The sequence below is a fragment of the Cynocephalus volans genome, chromosome 11 (assembly GCF_027409185.1).
Source record: "Cynocephalus volans isolate mCynVol1 chromosome 11, mCynVol1.pri, whole genome shotgun sequence".
NCBI lineage: Eukaryota > Metazoa > Chordata > Mammalia > Dermoptera > Cynocephalidae > Cynocephalus > Cynocephalus volans.
This window is the reverse complement of record NC_084470.1, coordinates 55,603,801-55,631,635: the sequence shown is the minus strand read 5'-3', so window position 1 is coordinate 55,631,635 and position 27,835 is coordinate 55,603,801. Positions and strand designations below refer to the sequence as shown.

At 46.9% G+C, this 27,835-nt stretch overlaps 1 protein-coding gene across 1 annotated transcript; it reads right to left on the bottom strand.

Moving 5' to 3' along the window:
• Positions 1–1,807: 1,807 nt before the first annotated feature.
• TGM4 (transglutaminase 4) lies at positions 1,808–27,835 on the bottom strand. The gene is made up of 14 exons (XM_063113385.1): positions 27,821–27,835; positions 27,449–27,680; positions 25,415–25,521; positions 22,750–22,879; positions 20,634–20,752; positions 18,680–18,787; positions 15,120–15,294; positions 14,888–15,026; positions 13,556–13,659; positions 10,839–11,090; positions 6,007–6,285; positions 5,215–5,384; positions 3,769–3,905; positions 1,808–1,949 (listed from the first exon to the last, which is right to left on the bottom strand). The coding sequence occupies exons 1-14, from the start codon at positions 27,833–27,835 to the stop codon at positions 1,808–1,810; spliced, it is 2,109 nt and encodes a 702-aa protein (XP_062969455.1).

Sequence of the window (27,835 nt, the reverse complement as noted above, 5' to 3'; positions counted from 1 at the left end):
AGTGGGCTCTCCCCGCACCCTGGGCCCACCCAGAGAAGCAGGACGGCCCCACAGCCCGCCTGGGGCTGCCTCCTGGTCTGCCCATGGCTTCTGAGAAAGGGCACCCTGCCCCAGCTGAGAGAGCAGAGCCTCGGGAGAGGGAGAGGTTGTCACCCGGCCTGGGGCCATCTCCGGGGTGGTTTCCTGCAGCGCCTGCCGGCTCTGCCTCTAGGCTCCCCCTTGCGCCTGACGAGGTCCACCAGCACTCAGGAAATGAGGTGGTGGGCAAAGCCGGGGGCTTCCAGTGGGGTGCCCCTTGGGGTTGTCTTCTTTACGCCAAAGGCTCCCTTGTGTAAACCCTTCTCCTCAGACTAGCCAAAGTGAGGATCCTCGCTGGCTGGCCCGACCCCTCCGCACCTGAGTCAGAGGCCCACAGGCAGCTGGAGGCAGCTTCATTCCCGGGAGCTGGTGGATTGGTTGGAAACAGGGGGTGCTAGGGCAAACTCTACTTCCTTGGCCAAGAGAGGGCTGAAATTGAGGAGGGGAGGGATTGAAACCACAGGCTCAGCAAATGCCTGAAGGCCATATCAAGGTGGTTCCCTAGTGGAGCCCTTCCTGCGAGTCTGGTGGGGGTGGATGGGAGGATATCCTCTGAATGCTGCCCGCAGGTGCTGGGAGGTTTCAGGTGTTGGAAGGTAAGCATGAAATGCCCAGCTGGGACCAAGGTGGAGGGGTCTGCAGCACTTCCTTGAAGAAGGTCGGAGGGCAGTCGGGAGGGAGCAGGCCTGGGCCGGGTACTGAGCAGGGGGACGTCCACACTCCTCATCGCCCCACCCCTTTCCTTCCCACATGGGCCTTCTTGAATGTTCATAGGTTCATGATTTTAACTCATCCACACCATCGCTCACAGATCAGAGAGGCCACTGTGCCACCCATCACCACCCAGGGGCTAGGGGTTCTCAAACTGGAAGACTCTAAATTCCTACTCAACTGCATGTGCCTCGAAGCCTCACCCAGCCCTGGGCAAGCAGAGGCGCCATGGAGTTGGGCCTGAGGTGCCGCAGTTTCAAGCTACCTGAAGCTGTGGAAGGTGGAAGACAACCCAATGTCAGATGGCTCTAATCCTGCATCTGGCTCAGTGGGCAGGCCCAGCTGTGGGCTTGGTGTGTGCAGATGTTAGAGGGAAAGCCACCAGTGCACCTGTGGTTCCTCAGACTAGGACTCCTATCAGGGAGTTAAGGAGGGTGGACATGGAGCACCAGGAAACGGAATCCTTGGATTTCTGACAGGTGACAGAGAGGGGGAGATGCATTTCTAGCAGGCTCAACCCAATGCTGAGAGAGCACTCCAGTTGGCAGGTGCCTCCAGGGCTGGCAAACCCTTGGCCTGAAGACATGGCATCTTCACACATGGCCCGGTGGGTGGCAGCTCTTGGCTTCCCATAGCCTGTTGCTCTAGGGGGAGAATCTGTGGCTTTGGATGTCTGTGGTTCTGAATCTAGAAAACGGTGGCCCTGCTCTTTGAAGCCATGACTCAAGAAGGGGATGGGGAGTTCTGTGGCCCAGGCTAGGTGTTTCTAGCTGTAAAAGATGTGACCCCCCTGTGATTTCACTGGACCTGTGACAGCCCCGTGGGTGCGGCTACCTGTGGTTTGTTTTGGCCTTTGAGTTCCTTATCTTTTACCTGGCTGGCTCTTGAATCTGCCATCATATGAGTAATCAAACTAATCATTCATGATCTGAAAGCTAAGTGCAAAGTAGGAAATGCTGAAATGCTCAGTAAAGCCTCACTGGGCTGCTGCCGGTGTTTCCCTAACATCCGGCAGAGGCTAGTTGGTGATGAGAACAAGCTTCTCAGCGTAAATCTCTTTCACTTGATCGGAAGTGAACTTGATGATAAATTTCCTGGGTCCAGTTTTCTCTGGAGTACAATTTATGTAGAACTGGATGATCTCACCAGGATGCACCGTCCTGGAAATTTCAAAGACACAGCGACATGCAATCAGCTGAGATTACCATGGGGAGAGGGAGATGAGCTGGGCGATGAACCAGGAGGCCCAGTCTTAGCTCAGCCTCACTGAGAAGTCCTGGCCATTCCAGGGCACAGCACAGTGGACCTCCACCCTGGATGCTGTCAGTTTTCTCAGGTGTAAAGCAAGATCATCTAACTAGCTGGTTTCCGGGGGCTCTTCCAGCTCTGACATTTCACAAACCATCCTGGGAGACCTGCTTGGGTTTATAGATGTTCCTGTTTCATGGGTATTAGCAACAGTTGTCTCTTATATGAAATCCAAGAGGAACATTTGTTTTATGATGAATCCACATGAAAGGAATTCATTGCTGGTCCAGGACCAGCAATACTGGCATCATCTGGGAGCTTGTTAGAAATACAGAATCTAAGGCTCCACCCCAGAATTGCTGAATCAAAATCTGCATTTTAATAATATTCCCCGGGTAATTTGTGTGCATGTTAAGGTTTGAGAAACCCTGATCTAAGGGAAGGAGGCGTGTACTTGTTTTTACTTAGAAGAATCAGACAACCTGCAAGACATAGACCATAGGAAACCTTCTCTCTGGAGCAACCATTAGAGTTCAGTAAAGTCCTTTGCTGAATATACCTGCATACCAAAGTCAATCATTTCCATACAGTCCAGCAAACAATTAGAAAATATAATGAAAAACATCCCCTCACGAAAGCAACAAAAGTTATTATACACCTTGGAATTAATCCAACTAGGAATGTACAAGATATATATGAAGAAAACAATAAAACTTTTCTAAAGGTCATAAAGAAGACCTGAGTAAATGGTAAAATATCCCACATTCCTAGATGGTAAGACTCTATATTGTCACTTGGTACAAATTCTCCCCCAAATAGATTGATAAATTCAGTGCAATACCAATCCCAACAGTTTTTAAATGATATGACAAGATGACTCTAAAAGTTCTATGGACAAGAAAAAAGAGGAGAAGAGGGACATTTGCCTACTTCGTATCCATAAGTACTGTAGAACTACAATAATTTAAATGACATGATACTGCATTAGAAGAAAAGTGCAATAGCAAATTAGAGTCCAGATTCCCAGATATACATGGGAATTAACAATGTAATAAATGTAGTGCTTTAAAGTACTAGGAAAATGATAGCTCATTTAACAAAGTAGTAGCTCTACATCATTCACACCCCAAAAATTAAACTCTAGATAAACCTAATTGTGTCAATAAAGCTAGAAATTCTAGAAAAAGCATAGGAGAATATTTCTATATTCTTAGGGTGACATGAAACTCAGTACCCATAAAGGAAAAGATTGACAAGTTTGACTACATCAAAATTTAAAAGTTCTAATGGTAAAAGACATCTTAGTGTTTAAAAAACAGACTGATAAATGATTTGCAATGCATAACACTCTACTATGTAAAGACTACACACAAATTAATATGAAAAAATAAGAGTACAAAAATGGAGAAAGAATATGAATGGGCAATTAACAGGAGATAAATAGTCAGTTAACATAAAAGTAGTCTCACAAATAATCAGAGATAGAAATTAAAACAAGGTTACTTAACCATTAGATTGGCAAGAATCAAAAAGATCCGTTGTTGGAGCATAAATCAGTGCAATCTTTCCCGGAAGCAATTAGGCACTAGTAAAATGCAATCTTTTGACCCTACATTTTGACCCTATAACCCCGTACTGGGAATTCACATCTCAAAACTATTTATACACATGTGCAAGACATATGTCCTGAGAGTTTATTTCTGTTTGTAAGAACAGCTCAGGCAGACTCACCCTTGGTCAAAGGTCTGCCGCGAGGAGATGCCCAGGCTTTCCATAAAGATTAAGATGTTAGTCAAAGGGATGGCCAGGGTATTCTTGAAGACACAACTGCAGGTAAGTGGCTGGCCAACTTTGCCCGAGTTAGGCAACTGTAGTAAAGTGGGGATGAGAGAGAGGGAGAGAAGGTACGCATGAGCTATGTGCATGTTTCCAGGATAGGCTAAAGCAGAGAAGTAGAACCACAATGATGAGTTATTTCAAAACACACACACACACACACACACACACACACACACACACACACACACACACACACACACACACACACACACACACACACACACAATCAAGATGTCAGCAGGCCCGTGCTGTCCTGTGAGGGCTCTAGGGGAGAATATGTTCCATGCCTTTCTTTTAGCTTCTGATGTTGCCAGTAATCATGTATATGTCTGTACAACCTGGCATCTTGTGATTTGTCAGACTTTTTTTTAAAAGGAATTTAAGACATATAGTACTATGCCAGCCAGAGATCCTAGCTTGACCCACATCCTGGCTTCGTTCGGCCCTAATCAGGATCCTCCTTGACCAAACAAGAGGCCTTCCCGCACTGCGCAGCCCCAGCAGCAGCATGCGTTTCTGAGACCCACCCGCAGGAAGGATGGGTGCAAGGAGGCCTCCCAGATGGGGCCTTGAAGCAAGGGATGCTTGTGAGGGAGGATCTCCCTGGAGGCCCTTCCCAGGCTCCAGGATTAAATACTTGCATGTGCTCCGCATGAGCCAAGCACAGGCTCCTGTCCCACTGTACCAGGGCTCCCTTCCATACCCCTGGACATGAGTGCTACCTCACAAGACCCAAAATACCAAGATGTCTTCCCAGCCAGGCTCTGTTCCTCCTCCCTAAGTGCGCACTTAACCATGTCCAGAGCCAGAGCACTCAAGACAATTGTACCTACTTCCACCCCCTGGTCCTGGTTGCATTCTCTTTTTCAGACACCCACCATTTTACCTTTTGCATCTTTAGAATTTCATACTGTGTGCAAGTATTACTCATTCAAAAAATTAAAATTAACAATTTTAAGATTTGGGCTGGCCAGTTAAATCAGTTGGTTAGAGTGTGGTGTTATAACACCAAGGTCAAGGGTTCAGTATCCCCATACCTGCCAGCTGCCAACAAAAACCAAATCAACAAAATAAACAAATAAAAATTTTTAAATTCAGTTGATCAAAAACTAAAAAAGAAAATGCTTAACCCATTGCTTCTCCTGAAATACATGTTTGGAAAAGGTATTTTTCTTAGGAATGTAATTTTAGGAATACAAATGTACTGGCCATTTTTCTTAGGAATGTAATTAGCTTGAAGAATATGCCAACCAGGGATCCCCAGGAGTCTTAAGGACACCACACCACTCCAAGGCCAAGCTCCAGGCAGAAGCCTTTTCTAGCCTGCAGGCGGCTCACCTCTATAGAGAACTCAGGGTACTGGAAATACACGAAAGTCTCAGAAGTCATCATTTCCTTGGACTCCACAATTTCCGCAACAAAGAAACCTTTAATGACGGGCTCATCATCAATCATACCCAGGCTGCCCATGTAGGCATGACAGTCCAAGGTCACAGTCACTTTGGATTCTGTCAAAGATCCAGAGAGGAGAGGAGGTAATTTATAATAGCCTTCCAGTATGAGTTTTCATCTTCAAGCACAGAACTGAGTAACCCTGGGCATGTTCCATTCTCTCTTCAGAAAACAAGAAGTTGGGCTTGAGAAGGAATTAATTGGCTGAGTTCTCCAGGCTCCCATCCTGAGCCCATGACAAACACTACCAGTTGTCATCAGGACATCCCATGCATTCTCAACACTATGCCCTGGGCAACCACAACCCACTGATTAGAGCGGGCATTTGAGATAAAATCTCTGCCATCATAAGAGACTTCTAATGACACTTGAAGCACCCCTAATTTATGACTCTGAGATAGACCCTAGGCTCCTGTTCCAGTGCCATCTTTGGCCCACATTTCCTCTGAGCCTGGATTTCTTTTTTGTTTTGTTTCTTTTTGATTGACCACTAAAAGTCCTATATGCCTGGATTTCTTGTGACTACCAAATGGTATGTTCTCAATAAATGTTTGTTTGTGTTTACTTGCACACAAAACTTTGTTAGTATATGGAAGTAGTCCACAGAGAAGAGAAGAATCTCATATAGTGGGGACCCTGATCCCTCTTGGGGCCCAAGGCCCTTCCTGCTTCTGATACCTTGACCTTGGATCTGTGCAGTCTTATGGAAGACACCCAGGTTTGCCACCATCTTGCCAGTGTACATCTGCAGGTCAAAGGAGCTTGCAATTTTGACCTTCTGTTGGGTAGCAGTTGTCCTTTTGAGAATCAGGGTGAAATTAACAGAGTTTCCCAGCAGCACAGGATCTGCCTGGACAGACATCTCAAGAAAGTCCTTTTTTTCAGGGAGGTTGTACTTCCTCTCATAATTGAGGAGGGTGAAGGCATGTTCCGTGGCCTCCTTCTCCTCAGAGGATCCTGGAAGAGACACAAAAGCAGCTTCCTTAGGGACCAAATGTCCCAACCAACCCTAGGAGCAGAGAAAGCCTGTCCACATGGCCAGAAGCCCAAGAGCTGTGTATTCACACAAAGAAGTGTTCAAATCCCTATTCCTAAGTAATAGCACATTCTGATATCAGTGAGAAAGGCAGAATAAAGACCTCCAAATATCTTCTTCTCCATTGTAGCAATGAGCACACTGGTAAAAATGATCAAAATAAACTTTTTCAGAACTCTTAAAATTAACCAAAGGCTTACAACAATCTGAGGAGCAATTATTCAAGAAAAGCAGTTTAATTTCAGTAAGAACAAAGTTATGTGGCATTCTGATCCTTGTCCATTCTTCCCAGATCCACAGTAGCCTTGAAAACAAACAGCACCACAATCACAGTGAAAACCAGAAGCCTATCCACCTTTGGAGGGGAAAGAATGAATTTGGAGCTCCCCAAAAGCTCCACCACCAGAGAATTGTAATTATTTGACCTACATGGCAGTTCCCTGGAAGTCTCCATTCACAGAACTTCTCTTCATTTGACCCAACTAAGAACTCACTCATTACAAACAGCCTTTTCTCCTTGGGGCATCTGTCAAAACAAACAAAAACCAGTAGCAACTGTTTAACATTGCAATTGCTGAAGGTAGCAATAACAGTTGAGGGAAAAAGAAGCTGACCAAAAAACTTAAAAGGAAAAGCTAAGGAACAACATGTATATAAGGGCTTTGAAAAGTTCAGACAGATTCCTGGGAATTTAGAAGGTTTGAGAAAGACCTGAGAAGGCTACACACTCTCACCTCTAACTGATCTTGAGGCTTTGCACAAGCAGGAAGTGAAGGCTAAGGCAGAGTTATAAACTGCCTGCCAAAGCATTAAATGTGTATGCTGACTTGTACACAGAGCTCCTTGGCAAATGCTAGGAACCTTACTGGTCCAAGGCATTTATGGAAACCTCTGGCCAGTCTTTAGCTGATCACAAAGCAACCTGAGCAGAGACTTCAGTGTTTATGCACAACAAAGATTACAGACTTCACAGAATTATATCTAACAGGGAAGTCACTAAACAAACAAATAGCAACAATAACAAACAGAAACAACAAAAAACCTGGGATGAGGGACAGGATCTGATTTCTGATTACTATATTATATTCTTTAAAATGTCAAAAAGAAAAAAAAAAGAAAGGAAATATATACAAAAAAAAAAGAAAAAAAGAAAAAATAAAATAAAATAAAATGTCCAACTTACTACCAAAAACACAAACAAACAAACAAACAAAAGACAGGCAAAGAAACAAGAAAGTATGGCACATACACAGAGGGGGAAAGCAGTCAACAGAAACTGACCCTGAGGGAACCCAGACATTGGACATACTAGACAAAGACTTTAAATTAGCTATCTTAAATATATTCAAAGAACTAAAGGAATGTACAAGTATGAGAATAGTGGCTTGCCAAATAGAGAATATAATAGTCCCACCTTATCATAGGGGACACGTTCCAAGACTGCCAGTGGATGCCTGAAACCGTGGATAGTAACAAATCCTACAGATACTATGTTTTTCCTATACATACATACCTATGATAAAGTCTGAGGTGCAACAGCAAAACTAGCACAAATTCCTTTCTCCTCCCCAATTTCATGGGTAGAAGATTCGTTCTTATTGTAGATCTTAGCAGCCTTAGCATACCATTTTTTTCTTTCCTTATTAGGTAAAGAACCTTTACCTCTTCACTTAAAGGAAGCACTTTGCAGCTTCTTTTTCGCATATCCAAGCTGCCGGCATCAGTACTCTTGCATTTTTGAGTCATTATTAAGTGGAATAAGGGTTCCTTGAACACAAGCACTGCAATACCACAACCATGGATCTGTTAACCAAGATGACTACTAAGTGCCTAAGGGTGGGCAGTGTAGATGGCAAGGACACGCTACACAAAGGGACGACTCACATGCTGGGTGGCTGGGAGCAGGATGGAATGAGACCTCATCATGCTACTCAGAACGGTGCACAATTTAAAACTTATGAATTATTTATTTCTGGAATTTTCCATGTAATCTTTTCAGACTGTGGTTGACCACAAATAACTGAAACAGTAGAAAGCAAAACTTTGGGGCAGGGGAGACTGCTGCATCAATAAACAGATTTAAATTATTTTTTAAAAAGATAACCAAATAGAAATTCAGGAGTTGAAAAGTATAATAATAGTAGATGAGAGCTTGTAGAAGAAAGAATCAGCAAACTTGCAGAGAAGTCAACTGAGATTTTCCGGTCTGAGAGACAGAAAGGATAAAGAATGAAAAAAATGAGCAGAGCCTCAGAGACCTGAGAGACACCATCACATGTACCAGTTCACAGATACCAGTCTGTCTTCCTCTCTATCCTTTCCTCCCTCCCTGCTGCTCCCCTCACCCTGACTTTTTTTTTTCGATTCCTCCTAGCCTGATCCTTTTTAGTCACTTGCCCATTTTTTGAAGACAAACTTGGGGATACAATTTCATCCATAAGAAAGAGATTTCCAAACTTATTACAAAGCTCTCTGCCCACTTTCACTCTGAACACAAAGAGACTTCAGAGTGGACAGCTCCACTCTGACCCTGAGCTCTGGCCCTGAGCTGTCTTGGTAGCTGTTCCTTGACTCATTTCAAGAAACGTTTACTGATGGCCTACATCGTGCAAGGTTCTGTACAAGCTCACAATCATCTCGGGGGTCCAAACTGACCTGCTCTTAGCCACACTGTGATGAAGGGAGGGAAAGCCCCAATGTCCTGCGTGCCACGCCCCTCCCACACACCGCGACTTGCTCTCTACGAGCCCTTAGCATGTCCTGCCCTCCCTTACTCATATTCCATAGCCTGTTTGCCTGTCTACACTCAGAGCCCTCTGGGGAAGCTGTATGGAGCTGCCTTTGTTTCCTCAGCATCTGGCCAGTGGGACACAGAAGCTAGCAAGCTCCCATCAGATTGAGGAACATCAAGAACGGAGGCAGAGTTTGAGCAGCCGAGCCCGTAGGTAGTAGGGATGGCAAAAGAGAAAGTTCCAGGTGGGGAAAGCATCAACGGAGGTCTGGAGGGGGAAAGCCAGACAGCCACTTCGGGGGACAGTGAGCAGCATGGCTGGGAAATAAACTCAGGCAGGACACTGGAGGCTGCTCTGCAGGGCCCAGGAGGCCAGGCTGAGGAACCAATATTGAATCCAGCAGGCCCTGGTGAGCACGGAAGTTCTCAGCAAGGTGAAACAACAAAGACCTCAATTAGAACATTTTTTAAAAAGAGGTGCAAGCCGTACCTGTCCCTCCCCAGTCCTAGAAACGCTACTTGAAGAAAGACTGACACAAAACCAACAAGAACACACTCTGAAGGGCAGCCAGGATGGGAAGAGAAGGGTCCACATGCTTGCAGCTGAGGACTTGGGGGCTGAAGCGGGAGGGGAGGAAGCCTGAGGACAGGATGGCTGTCTGCAGACGTGGAAGAGGACCTGGCCATCCACAGGCAGGCCCTGCACCCTAACCAGGGTGAGTAGGGGGACTGAGCAGCCTGTTCTAAAGGAGAACGAGGTCAGTGTCTGGAGTAGCTGCCTGTCTCAGGATGACAGAAACACCTGGGCAGCACCTGTGGCCACATCTCTTTGCCTCCTGCCCACTCTCCCTTGAGTTCAATGCACCCCACCCTGGACATCTCTACCTGGCTGTTCCCCAGACACCCTGAATTCTCCTTGAAATCTGGCTCATCTTCCCTCTCAGGATTGCCTACCCCACCCCCTTTGTGTGCCCAGGTACAGCGAATGGTACCTCCATGTATCAAATGACCCATTGGAACCAGAAAGCCAAGGAATATACCTATTGCCCAGGAGCTACATATGCCCCATCTTTCCCCACCATGCAGAGAAGCCTAACTTCAAAACCTAGCACGGCCACTTATTAGCTGTGTGAGCTTGGGCAAATGACTTGAGCTCTCTGAGTCGCAATTTTGCCTCCTCAAAATGTGAATTAAAGTACAAGCCTGACAGGCTACTGTGAGGACTAAGTTAGGTGAGGAACATAACGTGCTTAGTATTGAGACTGGCATGTCGTAAATGCTCAAGCATTATTAGCTGGTACAATAAATATTGATTAATAATAGTTACTATTAACAACAATAAATGGTTAATAATAATAGTAGCTACTGTTGTTGGTGATAAATGACAGCTATTTATAAAAATGAGTGTAGTGGTTCTTGACCTTTATCATCATCATCATCTTGGCTGGGAGTCAGCAAACTACAGCCTTCGAGCCGATCCTAGCCCACTGCCTATTTTTAAATAAAGTGTAAATAAAGTTTAAACTGGAACATAGTCATGCCCATTCATTGATGGATTATATGTGGCTGCCCTAGAGCTGTCCACAGCAGAGTATAGTAGTTTCACCAGAAACTGTATGGCCCTCAGAGCCTAGAATATTTACTATTGGGTCCTTTACAGAAAAGGTTTGCTGATCCGTGATCCTGACTCTTATCATGGTCTTGGTGACTCGGGGACCCGAGTTAGGGAAGCCCTGTGGCCACCTTCTGGGAACTTGTACTCATTGGTGATGTCATTCCGGCTGTCCTGGCCCACCGCCTTGGTGCTGATTTGTTTCCCAATCTCTGTGGTCTCCACTGAGATGACGGTGTACTTCTTCTCCCCGTTCACCACCTTCACCATCCAGACGTACTTGCTAGCATGCACTTCTGAGAAGAGGAACCTGGTGTCATAGCACATGGAGATGTCACCTCTGCGGATAGCAGTCAGTGGCGATGGCCCGCAGCGGTAGATTCCTGAAGGGTAGCCAGGAAGGAGCACTCTCAGTTGGACTCCCCAGCCCTCCCTGCCCAGGTCAAGGGACAGCAACTGATCCCAAACCCAAACAGGACCGACAAGCAGGCTTTGCCCAAAACGCATCTGGGTGCTCACTTCCTGGGCCATCCTTGACTATTCTGAAAAGAGAGGCATATCTCAGCTTTGACCTTTTTTTTTATTTTTATTTTTATTTTTTAAAAGATGACCGGTAAGGGGATCTTAACCCTTGATTTGGTGTTGTTAGCACCATGCTCACCCAGTGAGCTAACCGGCCATCCCTATATGGGATCCGAACCCAGGGCCTTGGTGTTATCATCACCACACTCTCCCGAGTGAGCCACGGGCCAGCCCCTCAGCTTTGACTTTAATAGGAAGTCACACCACCTATTAAACTCATCCTAGCATACTCCCAGTGGAGTATAGATTTATATGATCTAGGTCTGATTCCTGCCTTCAAACCTTGGAGCTATGTGACTTTGAGCAAGTCACTTTAGCTCTCTGTGCCTCCACTTCCTAGAAAACTGGGGAAAAAACAGTGCTCACCTCATAAGGCTATTGTGAGGATTAAACGAAATAATGCTTGTAACGTGCTTAGCATCCTGCCTGGAACAAATGCAAGCTGTTGCTATTGACCCAGACTCATAGAAACATCTCCGTTTGAAGAGCTCTCTTCTAAATGTGAATAGAGTGGTCCCTTTATCAGTCATTAACAGCTCAGTGGGAATTAGTCTCTTGGCTCACCATTACTCAGTAGTAGTTTTGGTTTTTACATTCCCTTGTATTCTGGGCATTGCGCTTGCCACTTCTGTTATTTTACTCAATCCTCAACATACGAAACTCCTCTCCCTTGCCTCTTTAAAGCAGCCAGACCTCTGAATTCAGTGTAGTGAGGACTAGGACTCAGGAAAACTGGACTCCTAACCTAAAGCTGGTTCTGCCCCTAACTTGTTGACTAACTTTGGCCATCTCCACTCTCCCTCTCTGGCCTTATTATAAAGTGAGTGGCTTAGGTGGGCTTCTAAGGCCCCTTTCTGGCCAGCGAACAGGGCAGCACTAGGCTGCTTACTGCCTGGTTGCCATTGCTACTGCCCCCGCTCCCCGCCCCCAATGCTACTGGGACTCTCTGGATGGGAAGAGCCCATGAGATCTGCCCTGCTGAGACTCTTCCACTGAGTATAGGAGGGCATGGGTGTGTCACTAGCCCCTCCCACCACTGGGGACCCCTCCCACCACCCTCATCTCCCATTATAAGGGCAATGTCTGATCTCTGGAGAGTCGTGAAGGCTTTTTTCACTTTTAACAGCTCTTTGCCTTCAGGGCCACATGGGCTCGCACTACAGCTGGAGGAATCAAAGGTCCCACACTGAGGGGTGTGGGACCACCAGAGTACTTTTAAACTCTAATTTGAATGCCTTTGGAGACTTACATGCTCGTGTCTCTGGGTCTCCACCTTCCCAGTTGCACACCCCCGCTTACTCTCCGGCCCCATGGGCAGGTGAATTTGCTATCCCTGGGATGAGCTTCACAGGGAAACTGAGTCTCAATCCTAGAAGGATCTTTCAGGGATCTGCCCAGTGTCCCGTGGCAGCAGAAGTACCTGAGGGACTGCAGGGATGTCAGGAAGCCAGGGCAGGCTGGTCCCCATCACACTTCAGCTAAAGCGGTTCTGCTTTTACATAATGAGGTCTCACAAGCAGTTTCCTTCTGAAGGATTTGACTGCTTTTAAAAAACATTTGAAAACTATAGTCTATTTTCCCTTTATTGGGCAGACGTTTTTGTTTTTAATACTAGGACTCAAATTTAAAATAAAGACAACTTGATTCCATAGATTTTCCAAGTGACCTCAGACAAGCCCCATACATCTCTTTCCCCATCTGTACAAAGACATGCTCCAAGGCCCTTCCACCTAAAAGGGCTACTTACTGTCTTACTCAGGAATCAGTAACCCCTAACCAAATAAGATAATCATCCCCATTATGTCCGACTTGTGCTGCAATCCTGGTTCTGCCTCTTGGAGCTGTGTGATCTCAGGCAACTCACTTCACCTCCCTGAGCCTCAGTTTCCTCGCTTATAAAATGAGGATAATGACAGAACCTATTTCAAAAGGTTAGTTGTGAGTTACATGGATCATGTAGGTATTACATGTGGCGCATGGTAGGGACCCCTTAAGTGCTACCATATCATTACTATTATCAGTATTATTATTAGCATTATCTTTATCAGTATTATTATTAGCATTATCTTTATTTTTTTAAAAATCTGAAACTGAAGACCCTGCTCAGCAGGAATGGCAGGAGTGATTGGGCATGCTTTCTGTTTCAGGAAATTTTTATTGAAAACTTCCCCACCTGCTTGGCTGTACACCCAAGACCCACAGAACCCTGGGCCAGGTCAGGAGAGCAGCACAGATGCAGAGAACCTTCCACCAGCCCCCTGCTCACCGTCGCTAAGCTCCTGCGGCGTGCCGTCCATCGCCTGCCAGCCATCATAGCCCTTGGGCAGATCCTGTCGCTTCATCCAGCCTTCTGTCCACACATGGAAATTCCTGCAGCAGGTTAGGAACAGGCCACACCCCAGCCCACCCCCAAACACAGTCAGAGATAAACATGCCAAAATTGTCAGGGACCTCTCCATTACCAGGGACCCACCAAGGTTATTCTTGGGGGTTGAGGAATTTTTGTCTACATTGGCAAGGGAGGGGTCATCGCTAAGTGCCACCTGCCCCACCTGGAAAGCCTCAGAGGGCACAGAGCTGGAGGCAAATGGGTGGGACTGGGGAGGAGTATCAGACTCTGATCCTGCCTATGATTCCTCAAGAGCCTAGAGCTTTTCCCACTCCTCAAGGCAGGACCAAATTTTATTTGTCTTGATGTCTTCAGTGTTTGAGGCATAAAAGACACCTAATAAACACTTGCTGAATACACGAATAAATGAAATAACAGCTGTAATCCTTTCCTGGGTTGAAGACTGCCACTCCCTGGGATTCTGTTTTGTTGATGAGTAAATTTGTAACTAGCCAACCTCTGAACTCTCATATTAATTCTTGATATTTTTAAGTTGATTCTCTTGGTTTTCTAGGTGGACAATTATATCATCTGCAAATAATACAGTTTAGTGCCTCCTTTCCAATAGTTTTGAAGCTTTTTTTTTTTTCTTTTTTTCTCATCTTGGTATGTGAACTAGAACTTCACAGCAACATCTGAATAAAAGCTATGAGAACTGGCCTCCCTGTCTGGCCCCAACTTCACCTGGAACGCTTTGGATATTTATAATCATGCCCTGACCTTCCCTCCTCTTCCACTCCCTCTGAAACTTCTCATTCTCCCTTATCCCTCCTGTGGTCACTTTTAGCTTTCTAGGGGCTCATGTGCTCTAGATCAGAGAACAAAAGAAATACTGCTTCATGGCGGTCAATGGGTACCAGTTACATCAAAGGTTCTCACACAGCAGTATGAGCCAGATCTCCTGGGCTGAATGCTAAAATTAAATGCAGATTCCTGGCCTTCATCTTTAGGAGCAAAGGCTCCAGTCCAGGAAGCTGCATTAACAAGCATCCCAGGTGATTCTGGTACGAACATCCAAGGCCGAATTTTGAAAAATACGAAATTTCAGGAGCAGTGGGCACCTGCCTACAACTTGAATCAGTCTCTGAGAGAGACTAAGGGGGTCCCACCATACAGTGGAGTCTTTAGGTTGGGAGGGTCTGGAGACTGGGCTTTGACTAGAAAATTCCTAGCGGGGGAGGCAGGGCAGGGTGAGAGGAGGGACCCTACCAGACAGAGTCTTTGCTCATACTGACAATTTTCTTGCCCATCTCATTCAGGTAGATGTCCACCGTGAGGTTCTTTTCCGTGTCATGGGCTGAATTGAAGTTGGTCACACTGCGCGCTGGAATTCCCAATGCTCTCAGCACTGAAATGATCCCGGGCAGCGGTGGTCAGCAACTGCAGGGGCTGGGAGCCCCTCCCTGGTACTTCTCTCGTCAGTCCCTGGCCTCCCACATACCTGTGGTCAGGACCCCAGAGAACACCCAGCACTGGCCGAAGGACACTGGCTTCTGCGTGGCATAGTACTGCTGCAGTATGGGGGCACTGCCCGTCCACACGTGCGGGGGTGTGCCACCCTGGTAGTTCCCCGACCAATTCCCGATGAGCAGGCCTTGTCCATTCTGAGGGCTCATCTGATACACACATAGACATATAGGGGTGGGGTCAGTGTCCACCCTTCAGCAGCACAAGGTGTTGCCAGCCCAGCCTGGCCACCCAGCCACCAATGTGGATACCACGGAGCATCTCAGAACACTTGGAGGGCACAGGTTTGTCCAGGGTAGGGGGTAGGCAGGGTACCAAGAGAGGTCAAGGAGCATACTAGCCCTGTAGCCTGGGGCAGATGCTCACTGCTCTGTGCCTCAGTTTCCTCCCTTATAAAATGATGATCATAGCACCACCTAGTGGCTGGACAAGCTTCTTCACTTATCACAATCAGAGAGAGCAAAGGCCACTCCCACACCTAAGAGCCATCAAAGGAATAAAGACAGATGGAAGGGAGACAGGCACAGGGTCCTGGTTGAAGCAGGGACACATACACCCCATCTTAACCATTACCCAGTCACCTCTCTGCTCTGGGCTGCAGGTATCCTCTTGCCTCACCTAGTGGCCCCAGCCAGTCAGTGCCTGCTGGACCCAAGCCCTGTAGAGCAATGTGGCGGAGGAGAAGAGAGGAGAAAGGAAGCTACATTCAACTCAGAGGATGTGCAGACTCTCAAGACTCCTCATGGACCATGCTCTATTCCCCTGTAGAACAAAGCACACTCCTCTTCCCAGGTGTGGTGGGTAGCCTCTAAGAAGGCCCTGGTAATCCCTTCTCCAAGACCTCGTACAGTGGTGGTCCACAGAATACAGTCCAGTGACAGGCTGTCCCTTCTGAGAGGAGGCCCAGAGGCCGTGGCTCCCGCCCTCGTGCTCCTGTCTCACTTGATCACTCTGATGGGAGCTGGCTCCGGGCTGTAAGCTGCCCTGTGGTAAGGCCACGTGGTGAGCACCTGAGGCTGCCCACAGCCAGGACAGTGAGCCTGGACGTGGATCCTCCCTGGCTGAGCCTTGAGATGCCTGCAGTCTGTGAGAGACTGTGAGCCAGAGGACCTAGCTACCTGCATCTGGATTCCTGACCCATAGACATGTGAGATAATAAATGTTTGTTGTCGAAGCCACCATGTCTTGGGCTAACTTGTCACAGAGCAATAGATAATGAATGCACTAACTGCCTCATCATTTTTCCTTGCCTGGTGTGGGAGCCGTCTTTAGGCAGCCCTGGCAGAGTTCTGCTTGCTGGTCAGAAATTTGCAGTAGATCACACAGGCCCATTCATGGCCACATATTCTGTGGATAAAGATGCAGTAGGGGACCTGCGAGGGGAAGGTTATCAGGCCTAAAACTGAGGGCCATCAAAGTGGCTGGGGTTCTGAGATTTCCAAACATGGAAACTAATCTTTGATAACCTAATTTTGGAAGTGACTCCTGCAACCTCTTGAAGTTCTGCAGTGCTCGTGCTTGGCTCATGGCCTCAAGAGGTGGTTTGGAGTGCGTTACAAAGGAGCACAGGAAGTCTAGAGCTGGCTCAGCCACCACCTTGCTGTGCAGTGTTGGGCCAACAGCCCCTTCTCTCTGGGCTGGCCTCCTCATCTCTGAAACAAGTTGCAGCTTAGCTCACTGCTTCCCAAACTCCAACACTTATAACAATCACCTGGGAATAGGCTACAGATTGGCCCACAGCCTGCCAGGCATTGGGCTGGGTACTTGTTAATGTGTTATTGAGCCCTCGTAATAACTCCAAACATGAGATAGATAACAAAAGCCCAGAGAGGCTCAGAGTCTTGACCAGAATCACAGAGCTCGAAAGGAGAGAAGCAGCCAGGTGTGTACAAATCCACCTGCACCACCGAGAACTAGAGCCTCCAACATAAGCTCTGTCTGCTAATGACTCAGTCTCCTTTACTCATTTTTTCTGAGGGTCCAGCCCATCCACTCAGCTGACTCCTGGGCTGGAGAATAAATGTGCCAACATGGGGGTAAAGAAGAAAGAGCAGATATAGTGGGTTCCATGCCTGGGCCCCAGAGGGTCAGTGTGAGGGCTCTATGGTAATCCCACCAGCCACTAACTCGGAACCACCACGCAGGCCATGCCATTTATGAAGCACCCCACTAGTGCTGGCACATGCTCACAGCTACCCTGCAACGAGGGCATTTCAAAAGCTCCTGACTTAAGAACTTTCAGCTCACAGACTTGCCTGGAGATGAACATATGCCTGCCTGCCACCCACAGATGACAAGAGCAGCCACTTGGCTAAAGCCTTGTTGGACCTTTGGAGAGCGGTTCTCAGTGGAGTTGGGAGACCCCTGGGAGTCCTAAGGTCTGTGATCAAAACTATTTGCATAAGAATCCCAAGGAGATATTGCCTTTTTCACTCTCATTCTCCCATATTTCATACAGAGGATGAAAAATTGATGTAGTTTCATATTCCACATTGTAACCAACTTTAAGAAACTACCACTGTTGAGTGTAGGTGTGGTATCAAAGAAGAATATCTACCATTATCTGAAAAGGCTACGAAAGTATCTCTGCCCTTTTCATCCAAGTAGCTGTGTGAGGCCAGATTGTCTTCATATATTTCAACTAAAACAATGTACTTCAATAGATTAAGTGCAGAAGCAGATATGAGATTCCAGCTGACTTTTATCAAGCCAGACATTAAGAGATTTGCAAAAATGTAAAACAATGCTACTCTTCTCACTGCATATTTTATGCTTCAAACAGTATCAGTATTTTTCACAGAAATGCATTATTTATGTCAACATGTAATAGATTTATTATCATTCTTTTAGAATAAATATTGTTTAAATTTCTCAGTTTTAATTTCTAATACAGTAAATATCTGTAATTATAAACCACATAAACACAAGCTATTTGGAATCCTAGATCATTTTTAAATGCAGAAAGGGGTCCTGAGACCAAAATGTTTGAGAGCAGCTGCACTGGGCAAAACTGACTTTTAAGCGGCCGGGTGGGTGATAAACCATACTCTCTACCCAGGACTGAGGGGTTTCCTGGAACACAATATTCTTAATGCCAAAAAAAAAAAAAAAAGGAAAGTCCCAAGTGAACTGGAACAATTTGCTCACCCTAACTGGAGCCCAGTTTGCAGGTAGGAAGAGGAACTTATGTATTAACAAGTGGAGAAACTGAGGCCCAGAGAGGCAAAGCCATTTGTCTAAGGTCAGCCCATAAGTGGCAAAGCTGGGGTTTTGAATTCAGGTCTGACTTGAAAACCTGCAGACAGAACAGACCTTGGCAAATGTATATTTCTTGATAGTTTTGAATGGTTGGTTGATTGGCCATGGTGGTGTGGGGTAGTTCAAAGAGCTCATAGTCCAGCTGGGGGGAAGAACCTAAAAACGGTTGAGCCATTGGCAAACAGTACCAGACAGCTTAAAACAGAAGCAAGATTTCTCTACAGACTTTGGTACTATCAGAATCTTTTCTGTTGAGCCCTGGCCTCCCACACCTACCACAGCAGTCAAGGCCCTGCCCACCAGCACGGGGTCCCACGTGTTCTCAGGCTTGACGAAGCTCTGGCTCAGCAGGGTAATGCAGCAGTTCAGGACGTTTTTCTCAAACTATTTTGGGAAATGAAGAAAGAGGCCGTTCACAAGAGTTTGCCCTGTTGTCAGAAACTTAATACCATCTCATCGGCACTTCACAGCCTCCCTGTGGGGAACCCATCTCCAGGGCAAGGAAACCTGCCTACTGTCTCACAAAGAACCCTGCTGCAGCACTGAAAATTAGAAACCATTTAAATGTCTAGTCATAGTCAACAGAAAAGTAAATCCATAGAGCTATAGGGTGCAGCCATTAAAAAGAAGGACAAGGGCCGAGCCCGTGGCGCACTTGGTAGAGTGCTGCGCTGGCAGCGCGGCGACACTCCCGCCGCGGGTTCGGATCCTATATAGGACTGACCAGTGCACTCACTGGCTGAGTGCCGGTCACGAAAAAAAAAAAAGGCGACAAAAAAAAAAAAAAAAAAAAAGGACAAGCAGAGTTTTTTTTAACACCATGGGGAAAATTCCTTTGTAGTCAAGTTAAATAAATGAAACAGACTACAAGGTTGTACATAGATAGTTTTACCTCACAATGTAAGTAATAGTAATAGAAAAAGATAGTGAAATACACTAAAATATTAAGCCATTATCACTGAGGGAGAAGATTATGATTTTATTTTATTTTCACATTTCTGTATTTTCTGTCTTCTAAGTCTTTTGTGATGAGCATGTGTGTGACTTTTTAAATCTTATTCATTTATTTTAAACCACTCTATCCAGATATAATTTACATTGCACAAAATCTACCATTTAAACTGGACAATTAAATGGTTTGAGTATATTTACAGAGTTGAAGTATATGTGTTGCTTTTGTAATCCGAGCAAAAAACAATCAAAACAAAAGGAATAGATAATAATCTTCATTCTCCAGAAAGAGTCTGGGAGAGTTTTGTGGTTATAATTCTTTGGGGTCCTTAAAGTCACACCTTGATTTTCTAAGAGGGGCAACTACCTAGAACCCAGGTGATTCCTTCTTCCCCGCCCCTCCTGTGGTCTCCATTTTGGCTGTTTCCTTCCTCTGTTGACCACCCCCTCTCCCTTGCCAACCACTTCCTCCCACTTCCTTCTCCCCATCTCCTGTCTGTAAGGTGGCAATGGTGGGTCCTTCCAGGGATGGCATGAAGGTGAAACGAGAGGACATACGTGACACGCTTTGCATGGTGCACACGGTGGGCCTCACTAACTGGGAGTCCCTCCTCCTTTGTCCCCACTTTTGTCCTATCCCAGGTGTCCAGACCCAGGGAGAGAAGGGGAAACTTCAAGCAGTTGTGTAGGGCTTGGCGTTTTCCAGAAGTTTTTTGTTGCAAAATCTGCTGAGAAGGAAAGTTGGAAGTTTCTAGTGCCATGAATCCTCACACCCTAAACTTTAGCACCATCATGGGCTTCTTTCCACGTGGTTGCTCTGCCTCATGGCAGCACGAAGACATTCATCCTTCCACTCAGCAGAGGACTCCACACCAATGTCTTCTAAAAAATCTCCCTTACGTCTTAGAGGCTCTTTGTCAATGCCAACATTCTGATAGTAACCTGCTTCCTTGTAAATAATTGTCAATGGTTGGTTCTTTGATAAATGCACTGCAGGTCGGGAGTGGGAAAGAGCAGAGGAAGATAGGAAGGGCCTGGGCAGGGCTCTGGAGAAGGGGTTTCCAGCTTGGATTCCCCCACCCAGCCGCACGGCCTGGGGAGGTCACCCGCTCTCTGGGCAAGTTTCACATGTATGAGGCCAGGGTTTGACTTGAGACTCACAAACCTTTCTCCACAACCTTTACCAGCTACTACCTAACTAAAGACTAAGCTACTACCTTAAAACGAAGGTGGTCTATAGAGAGGGGCCTGGTCCAGCCACAGATGACAAGTCCATTACCTGAGCAAAGTTCCAGGGTTTTTCTCTGATATTTCCGGCAAAACCCATATAAACATAGCCTGTGTCATTGAGGACGTACTCTGCTCGCTCCTTCTCATCAGGCATGAAAACCACGTCCTCTGAAGCAAGACCACACATACATATGGGTTATTGTCCACCCCCTGGGACAGAGGCAGGTGTGCCATGGTGGACTGCCTGGGCTGGGGGATCTCCAAGGTCTCATGAGGGATTTGGAACAGCAAGTGTTGGGGGAAGCAAAGTGGGTGAGGAGAGGGTCAAGGCAGGCATCAAAAAGAACTTCCTGAGCCAGCCATAAGGGACTTCCACTGGGAAAATCTGGGACAATTTGAACAAAAACATAATTAAGAACAAGTATGAATTGTAAACCACTGGAAAAAAGAGAGAATCTATGAGTCCATACAGAGGATAAATAGATAAGTAGATAGATGGATGGATGGATAGATGGATGGATGGATGGACAGATGGATGGATGAATGAGGGTGAAGGAAGGGAGGGCTCTTCTCACAGGAGAATGCCAGGGGCCGGCAGGTAGATATGAATGGAGAGTTGGAGTTGCAAAATCACTGTGCAACCACCATAGTGAAGGTTTTGGTTCAGGTGAAAACGTTCAATGGATACAACGTCTAGAGTTGGAGAATTTTGTTGAGGAGCAGGTATTTGCATGGTCTTAAAGTGTCTTCAGACTACTTATTGGTTACAAAGGAAAAATAGTAATTACATAGCAGAGAAACTGGACAGCACCTCAACCAAATGATCAAAATTAACATCCCCATTCATGTGCCTCCAGACGTGATTTTCTGAGGCATCACTTACATAATATTCCAGCCAAGTTTGCATCACCTGAATCTAAAGATGATGAATCATCAGAAAAACCCAAAATGAGTAGTGTTCTATTTCAAAAGGGGGGAGATCTATTCCTCAAAAATGTAAATGGCAAAAAAGACTAAAAAGGCTGAGGAACTGTTCCAGATTAAAGAAGGTAAAAAGACATAATCACTAAATGCAATAGGAGACTCTGGCCTGGATCCTGTACTGAAGGGAAAAATGTTATAAACATGATTAAACAAGTGGCCAAACTGGAATACGGATTATAGATTAAAGTCAACATTTAATTTACTGAAGTTGATAACTGCACTGTGGTTATATAAGAGAATATCCCTGCAGTTAGAACAGACACACTAAAGTATTTAGGGGTCAAGAGCCACATTCTATGTAACTTACTCCCAAATGGTTCAAAGATAAAGTGTAAGTGTCTGTGTGTGTGTGTGTGTGTGTGTGTGTGTGTGTGTGTGTGCGTGCACGCGTGCACGTAAAGGGAGAGAAGCAGAGAGAAAGGAAAATGATGAAACAAACAGGACAAAATGTTAATAGTAAGTGAATCTGGATAAAGGGTATATGGATGTTCTTTATACCATTTTTGCCACTTTTCTGTGAGCTTGAAATCTCTTCCAAACACAAAGATTGAAAAAAGAGCACCCCGGTTTCTAGCTTGGGCACCTGATGGGTTTTAACATCCAGAAGGCTGCAGGAGGAAGGACAGGTGTGGGAAAGCGTTGGTATAGATCACGCTGCATCTGAGGTTGCAGTAAGATTCCCTCCTCCTTGAGAGAGAGAGGCTGTGCTGGTGGTGGCAGAAATAGCTTCAAGGCTCCAGTGCAGCCACAGGAAGGAATGAGTTGGGCAGATGAGAGAGTGGGAAAAAGGGAAGAAGCTTGAACGAGCAGAGAGTATTCAGAAGGGAAGAACCACCACTTACAACTCAGGCCTCGCTTCTGGAACAGGCAGGGAAGAAGTTATTGGCGACTCCCCCACCCCACCAAGGGCAGCCTCTGTCCAGTGGTGGAGGCAGAGGTCGGCTGGGGTGGGGTAAGGCAGTAGCAGGGAAATGCAAGTGGCGAACGAGGACCTCTTTTCCAAGGGGCTTGGCCACAAAGGGGATGCTCCAATGTTCCATTCACCTAGTTTGCAAGCACGTTGAGAGCAAACAAAAGCTCATAGACTATGCATCACATATGTAGGTGCCACTTCTCGTTTAGTCAGATGAGTCCTGCCAGGGGTACCCAACACTCCCCAGCAGACCTGAGTTTCCCATTACCTTCACACCATGGGTTGAAGAGAAGATACAAGATGTTTTCTTCAGGCTTAAAGAGGTGGTTTCCACTTTTCACACTCAGGAAGTACTTGCCCACCATGGCTTTGGGGGCGCTGGTGACAGCCACTATGATCTGAGTGAAATACAAGAAATGATGGACACTTCCCCCTCTGGCCAGATCCTGAATCCTATGGAAGCCTCCCAGAAGAATCCATCAGTCCTGATGAATCATCCCGTCCAGAACCAGTCCAGAGACCAGGAGTGGTGAGAGCCCAGGACAGCTAGGAATGTCCCCACATGGGCAGGATATGTGAGACCGAAAAGCAGCCACACAGAGCAAGAGGTCTCAGCAGGTCCTACCAAGGGCCCTAGACAGATTAGGGTTCAAAGCTCAGCAGGTGTTTTCACCTCTCTGAGCTTTAGTCCCTTCCCTGCAGCCTGGAGATGATGCCACTATAGACAACACATAAGTGCCTGGCCTCGCTCCTGGAATTTCAGGGGGCAGGTTAAATACCAGCTGTCTCTTGGAGCAAACAAATCCTTTCTCAGTTGTTGGAGCACAAGCAGCCTGAGCCCCACAGGGCTATCAGGCCAAGGGTGCCCCAAGCTTTTGTTCAGCCTTTTAGGATAGACATTGGCTGGATGGATAATTAGGATAGAGAGATGTTGCTGCTGCCACAATGGCCCTGATAACAACAATTTTAATCATTGTCTCAAAGCACTTATGTTTGTGGCCCTGGATCCTCCCAAACCCATGAAATGCTTGTTATTATAAGATAGCTTGTAGGGGCAGCAGGCTCCTAGTCAAACCCCAGCTCTACCTCTTACTAACTGTATGACCTTGGTTGGTTGCTGGTTACCTAACTGCTCCTGTGCCTCAGTTTCATTGTTGAAAAACTTGGAATGATAACAGTGTCCCCCAAACCACCTCTTCATGTGAGAATTAGATGAGCTTATATGTGTGTGTGTGTGTATAAATGCTTAACTATCATTATTTTGCTGGTGAGGAAACTGAGGCCCAGAGAGGTGGCCCAGGAGATAGAGCTGTGAAAGAACTCTCTGTGATACAATTCCAGAATCCTCCACTCAAACTCCCCACGCTCCTCTTGCAGCAGGAGGAAGAAGCTTGTGCCCCTTGCAGGACATTGAAGGAGCTTGTGCCCCTGTCCCCAATCCATGTGGTGGCTGACCACCATGGCCAGGGTCTGTGCTCCATGAGGGGGTGGTCCTGGTCACCAGCAGGATGACTGAGACAACTATTCCATTCCCCTATACTCAGTCACCAGAACCCTGGCCCAGCAGGGCAGACCAGCCCCTTCCTCGTCATTTTCTCAGCGCAGAACAGGCCCGCTGATCATTGCTCAAGCGCAGGGGAACCAGCCTTCAAGGGTGGAGAAAAAGTCATCCACCTTGGCCTGGGTGGTGGTCTCACGGGTGGATTCATATGTAAAAATTCATTGTGTATTTAAAATTTGCATCCTTTATGTATTAAAAATCAATAAAAAATGAAAAATAATGCTTTTTAAGTGAAGAAAGCATCTCCCTCCCCAGCGCATTCTTTCCTCTGGAACTGGCTTTCCCACTAGACCTCTTTAAAAAACCAAGACTTTCAGGTGAGAGGAAAATGAATTCAAAGACCTCCTCCTAGAGAGACTTTCATGATACCCTGAGAAACACCTGAATGCTGCAAAATTGGTTTCGGGAGTCTGGGATGAGGGCAGAGGAAGGAAGAGCCCAGAGGAGCTGGCTCCAGGTGGATCGCTCCTCTCACTCCCAGCTGCAAATTCTGCTTCTAAAAAGTCCAGCATAATTGCCATTTTAAGAACATGGAATTAACCTAGTAATTAAGCTTCTAGGGATTTATCTTAAGGAAATATCCACAGGCTAGTCCAAAGATTTGGCTGAGAGATGGTTCATTACAACACTGGGAAGACTGGGTACTACTGTAAAAACCCCAGACCTCCCAAATGATGGCAAATAAGCCACCAAGCCCACACACATGAGCAGAAGCCACCAAGAGAAATTATTTTGCTGGGCCGGCCCATGGCTCACTCGGGAGAGTGCGGTGCTAATAACACCAAGGCCCCGGGTTCGGATCCCATATACGGATGGCCGGTTCGCTCACTGGGTGAGCGTGGTGCTGACAACACCAAGTCAAGGGTTAAGATCCCCTTACCGGTCATCTTTAAAAAAAAAAAAGAAAGAAAAGAAATTATTTTGCTGGAGAATATTGAACAAAAAGGGAACACTCACAATGTGTTGTAAAGTGAACGAAGTGAGAGACAGACTGCCCCATCTTTGTATTTAAATACTACATAGAAAGAAACCTGGCAGGAGGGATGGATAACTTAACTGGTGGAACAATGGGTTATTTTTTATTTACTTCTCTCTACTCATTTCCTCCACTGAGCACTGTTCCTTTTGAAATTAAAAAAAGGGAAGGGGTGAAATGGAGGTTTGGCCACCGTCAGAGCTACTGTGGGCTTTATGGAGGACAAGGGGGAAATTGAGACATTTGGAGACATGGTCTCTGCTATCACCTGCCATAAATGGTTTTAAGCAGCCTCACCAACTGGAAGGCAAGGAAGGGGATAGGGGTTCCTTGGATTAGGCAAGGAATCAGCCAGAAGCCAGCCAGCCTGCCCGCCCACACCCCGTGGGCCCTCACCTCTGTACCAGAATAACTGTGAAGGGTCGCCAGCCAGTGATCACTGCTTAAGGATGCCTCCTTATTGAGCTTTGCCAGGATGAGTCTGGAGACGTTAGGATTCGGTCCTATAGGCACCCAAAAGGAACAGAGTCTTGATATTAGCCCCAGCCACGGGCAACCCCCAACAGAAGCTCCCCACTCAGTGAGACCCCACCCCTCCTTCCCAAACTCATTTGTCCTGACTCCCTGGGCCCAGCCCTCAATCTGCAGCCTTTTCCTCCCCTTCCTGGGGCCTCAAGGCCCCCCTCTGCCCCGAATGTCCAGTTTTACTTTTTCTGCTCAGTTCAGCTGAGCTTCCCCTGCCTCCTCCTCTCCACACCTTCCCTGATCATCCTCAGGGTCCAGGCCTCTGTCACACACATCCCCATCTGCTTTGTGTTACTGTTTATTTGACCCCCACTGGGCTTGTGCCTCAGATGGACACGCCTATTTACTCTGGGTGATCCAGAGCAACTGCTTAACCTGTTACTCTCATCTGGAAGAGGCAGACACCACCGCCACCCCTGCAAGCTGTCAGAGGACCTTTTTTAAAACGTCGGTCAGGTTATGTCATGAGCTCCAGGGACTAGTAGTGGAATCAAATCCAACCCCTTTCCGTGGCCCGCAGGCAGCCCTCAGTGAGCCTTCCCAGCCCACCCCAGCCTCCTCTCCTCCTCCCACTACTGCTGGGTTTCTGGTCCCTTGAGAGCTGGCACATGACCACACCATGTGGCCACGTGCTCTGTCTTCTCAGGGTCTTTGCACTCGCTGTGCCCGCAGCCGGGAATGCCCTGCTCTCAGCTCTTCACACGGTGTCTCTCCCATGGAATGCGGGTCTCAGCAGAGTTACCTCCCAGGGCAGCGTCTCCAGCTCCAGATGAATCAGCACCCCCTACTACCCATCGCCTGCTCTCCTGCCAGAGGACCTCTGGTTTTAACTTCTTCATTGTATCTGGCCCTGTCTGAAACGATCTTATCCTCTCATTTGTTTACTGTCCATCTCTCTCTACTAGAAGGGTCAGGTCTAGGAGGGCAGGGACTTGTTTTATCTCTGGATTCCCAGAGCTTGGGATGATTCCTTGCACAAAGTAGGTATTAAACAAATACTTGCTGAGTGAGGGAGTGCATGACACAAGGTCATACACGTAGTCTCAGTGCAGTACCTGGCACATCATAGGTGCTCAGTAAACATTGGTGGGGAGTGCAAATGTACCCAGGGGTACTATAAAGTCACTGAAGTAAGGGAAAGTGAGGTCCTGGTCCCCGCGCTGAGCAGGTAGCCCATGGCATGGCATGCAATCACTGCTTATTTCATCTCGGTTGAAGGGAATGGAGGCTGTTCTGACTGTGATCTCCACCAGCAGGTTGGAGGAGACCCTACACCTGTTCTTTACTCAGAGATGGAACAAAAGGAGCTCTCTCCTGGGGAGTGGCATCATACATCCTCTTGTAAAGTTGATCTATGTGATCTATTTTTAAAACTTAAAAACAACATTAAAGAAGCAAGAAATACATCCCCTCATTATCCCACCACCTGTCACAAAATCTAACACATTTTCTCTATACCCCTAATGGTACTTATGCACATATATTTACCTAACTATAACCAGTGGATGAGCCATTTCCTATTATCTTTGCATCCAAAGTATGATCTTTTTAATTACCACTACTGGCTTGCCTCCAACCCACACAGCTATGGTGTCAGCAAACCTCAGCCCTGTGATTCATCTCTGGAAAGTGTTCCAGACCCCTCCAGAGCAGCTGCCACACTGAGTCACCTCTCTCTGCAGGGTCCCTCCCCAGCCATCTCCACTGCTTGGCTCACAACACACCAGATCCCACCTGAGCCTCCCATTCCATCCTCATCATGACCCCTGTTGTTTCCACTTCACAGATAGGGAAACTGAGGTCAGGGAGGCAAAGGCACTCCTGGCTCAGACCAATTGGAAAGGGCCACTCCAGGATCAGAACCCACTGGGTCCCGCCCCCCACGAGAAGGCCCCAAGGCTTCACCCATGCTGAACTGCAGTTCCAGGTTATCCGAGGATTGAAAGGGCTGGTTCAGCACCAGCCGCAGGTGAAACATTTGCCCTCGCCGGAGCACAACCTTGTTCGTTTGGTACGCCAATGTGTGGTGAGAATAGGTGTTCTTCTGTCTCAAGAAGTCTACCTGGAGAACCTGCAGATCTGTCAGCAACACAGCATCTGGGGGAAGAAAGAAGCTGTCTCTTTCTGGGTTCGAAATCTGATGGTGCGGTGAGGCGGAGCCAGGCTCCAGGCGGAGTCAGGCAGAGCTGGGTTTCCATCCAAGCTCCACCTCTCACTGGCTGTGGGTCCCTCTGAGACTCAGTTTCCTCAGCTGTAAGGTGGGGGGCACATGCCTACCTTGAGAAGTTCCAT

Coding starts and splice junctions, on each gene's coding strand:
- TGM4 (XM_063113385.1), bottom strand. Junction 20,753..22,749: donor CTTCAACCCATGGTGTGAAG/GTAATGGGAAAC, acceptor GTCTTGCTTCAG/AGGACGTGGTTTTCATGCCT. Junction 1,950..3,768: donor CGGCAGACCTTTGACCAAGG/GTGAGTCTGCCT, acceptor TGAAATTTCCAG/GACGGTGCATCCTGGTGAGA.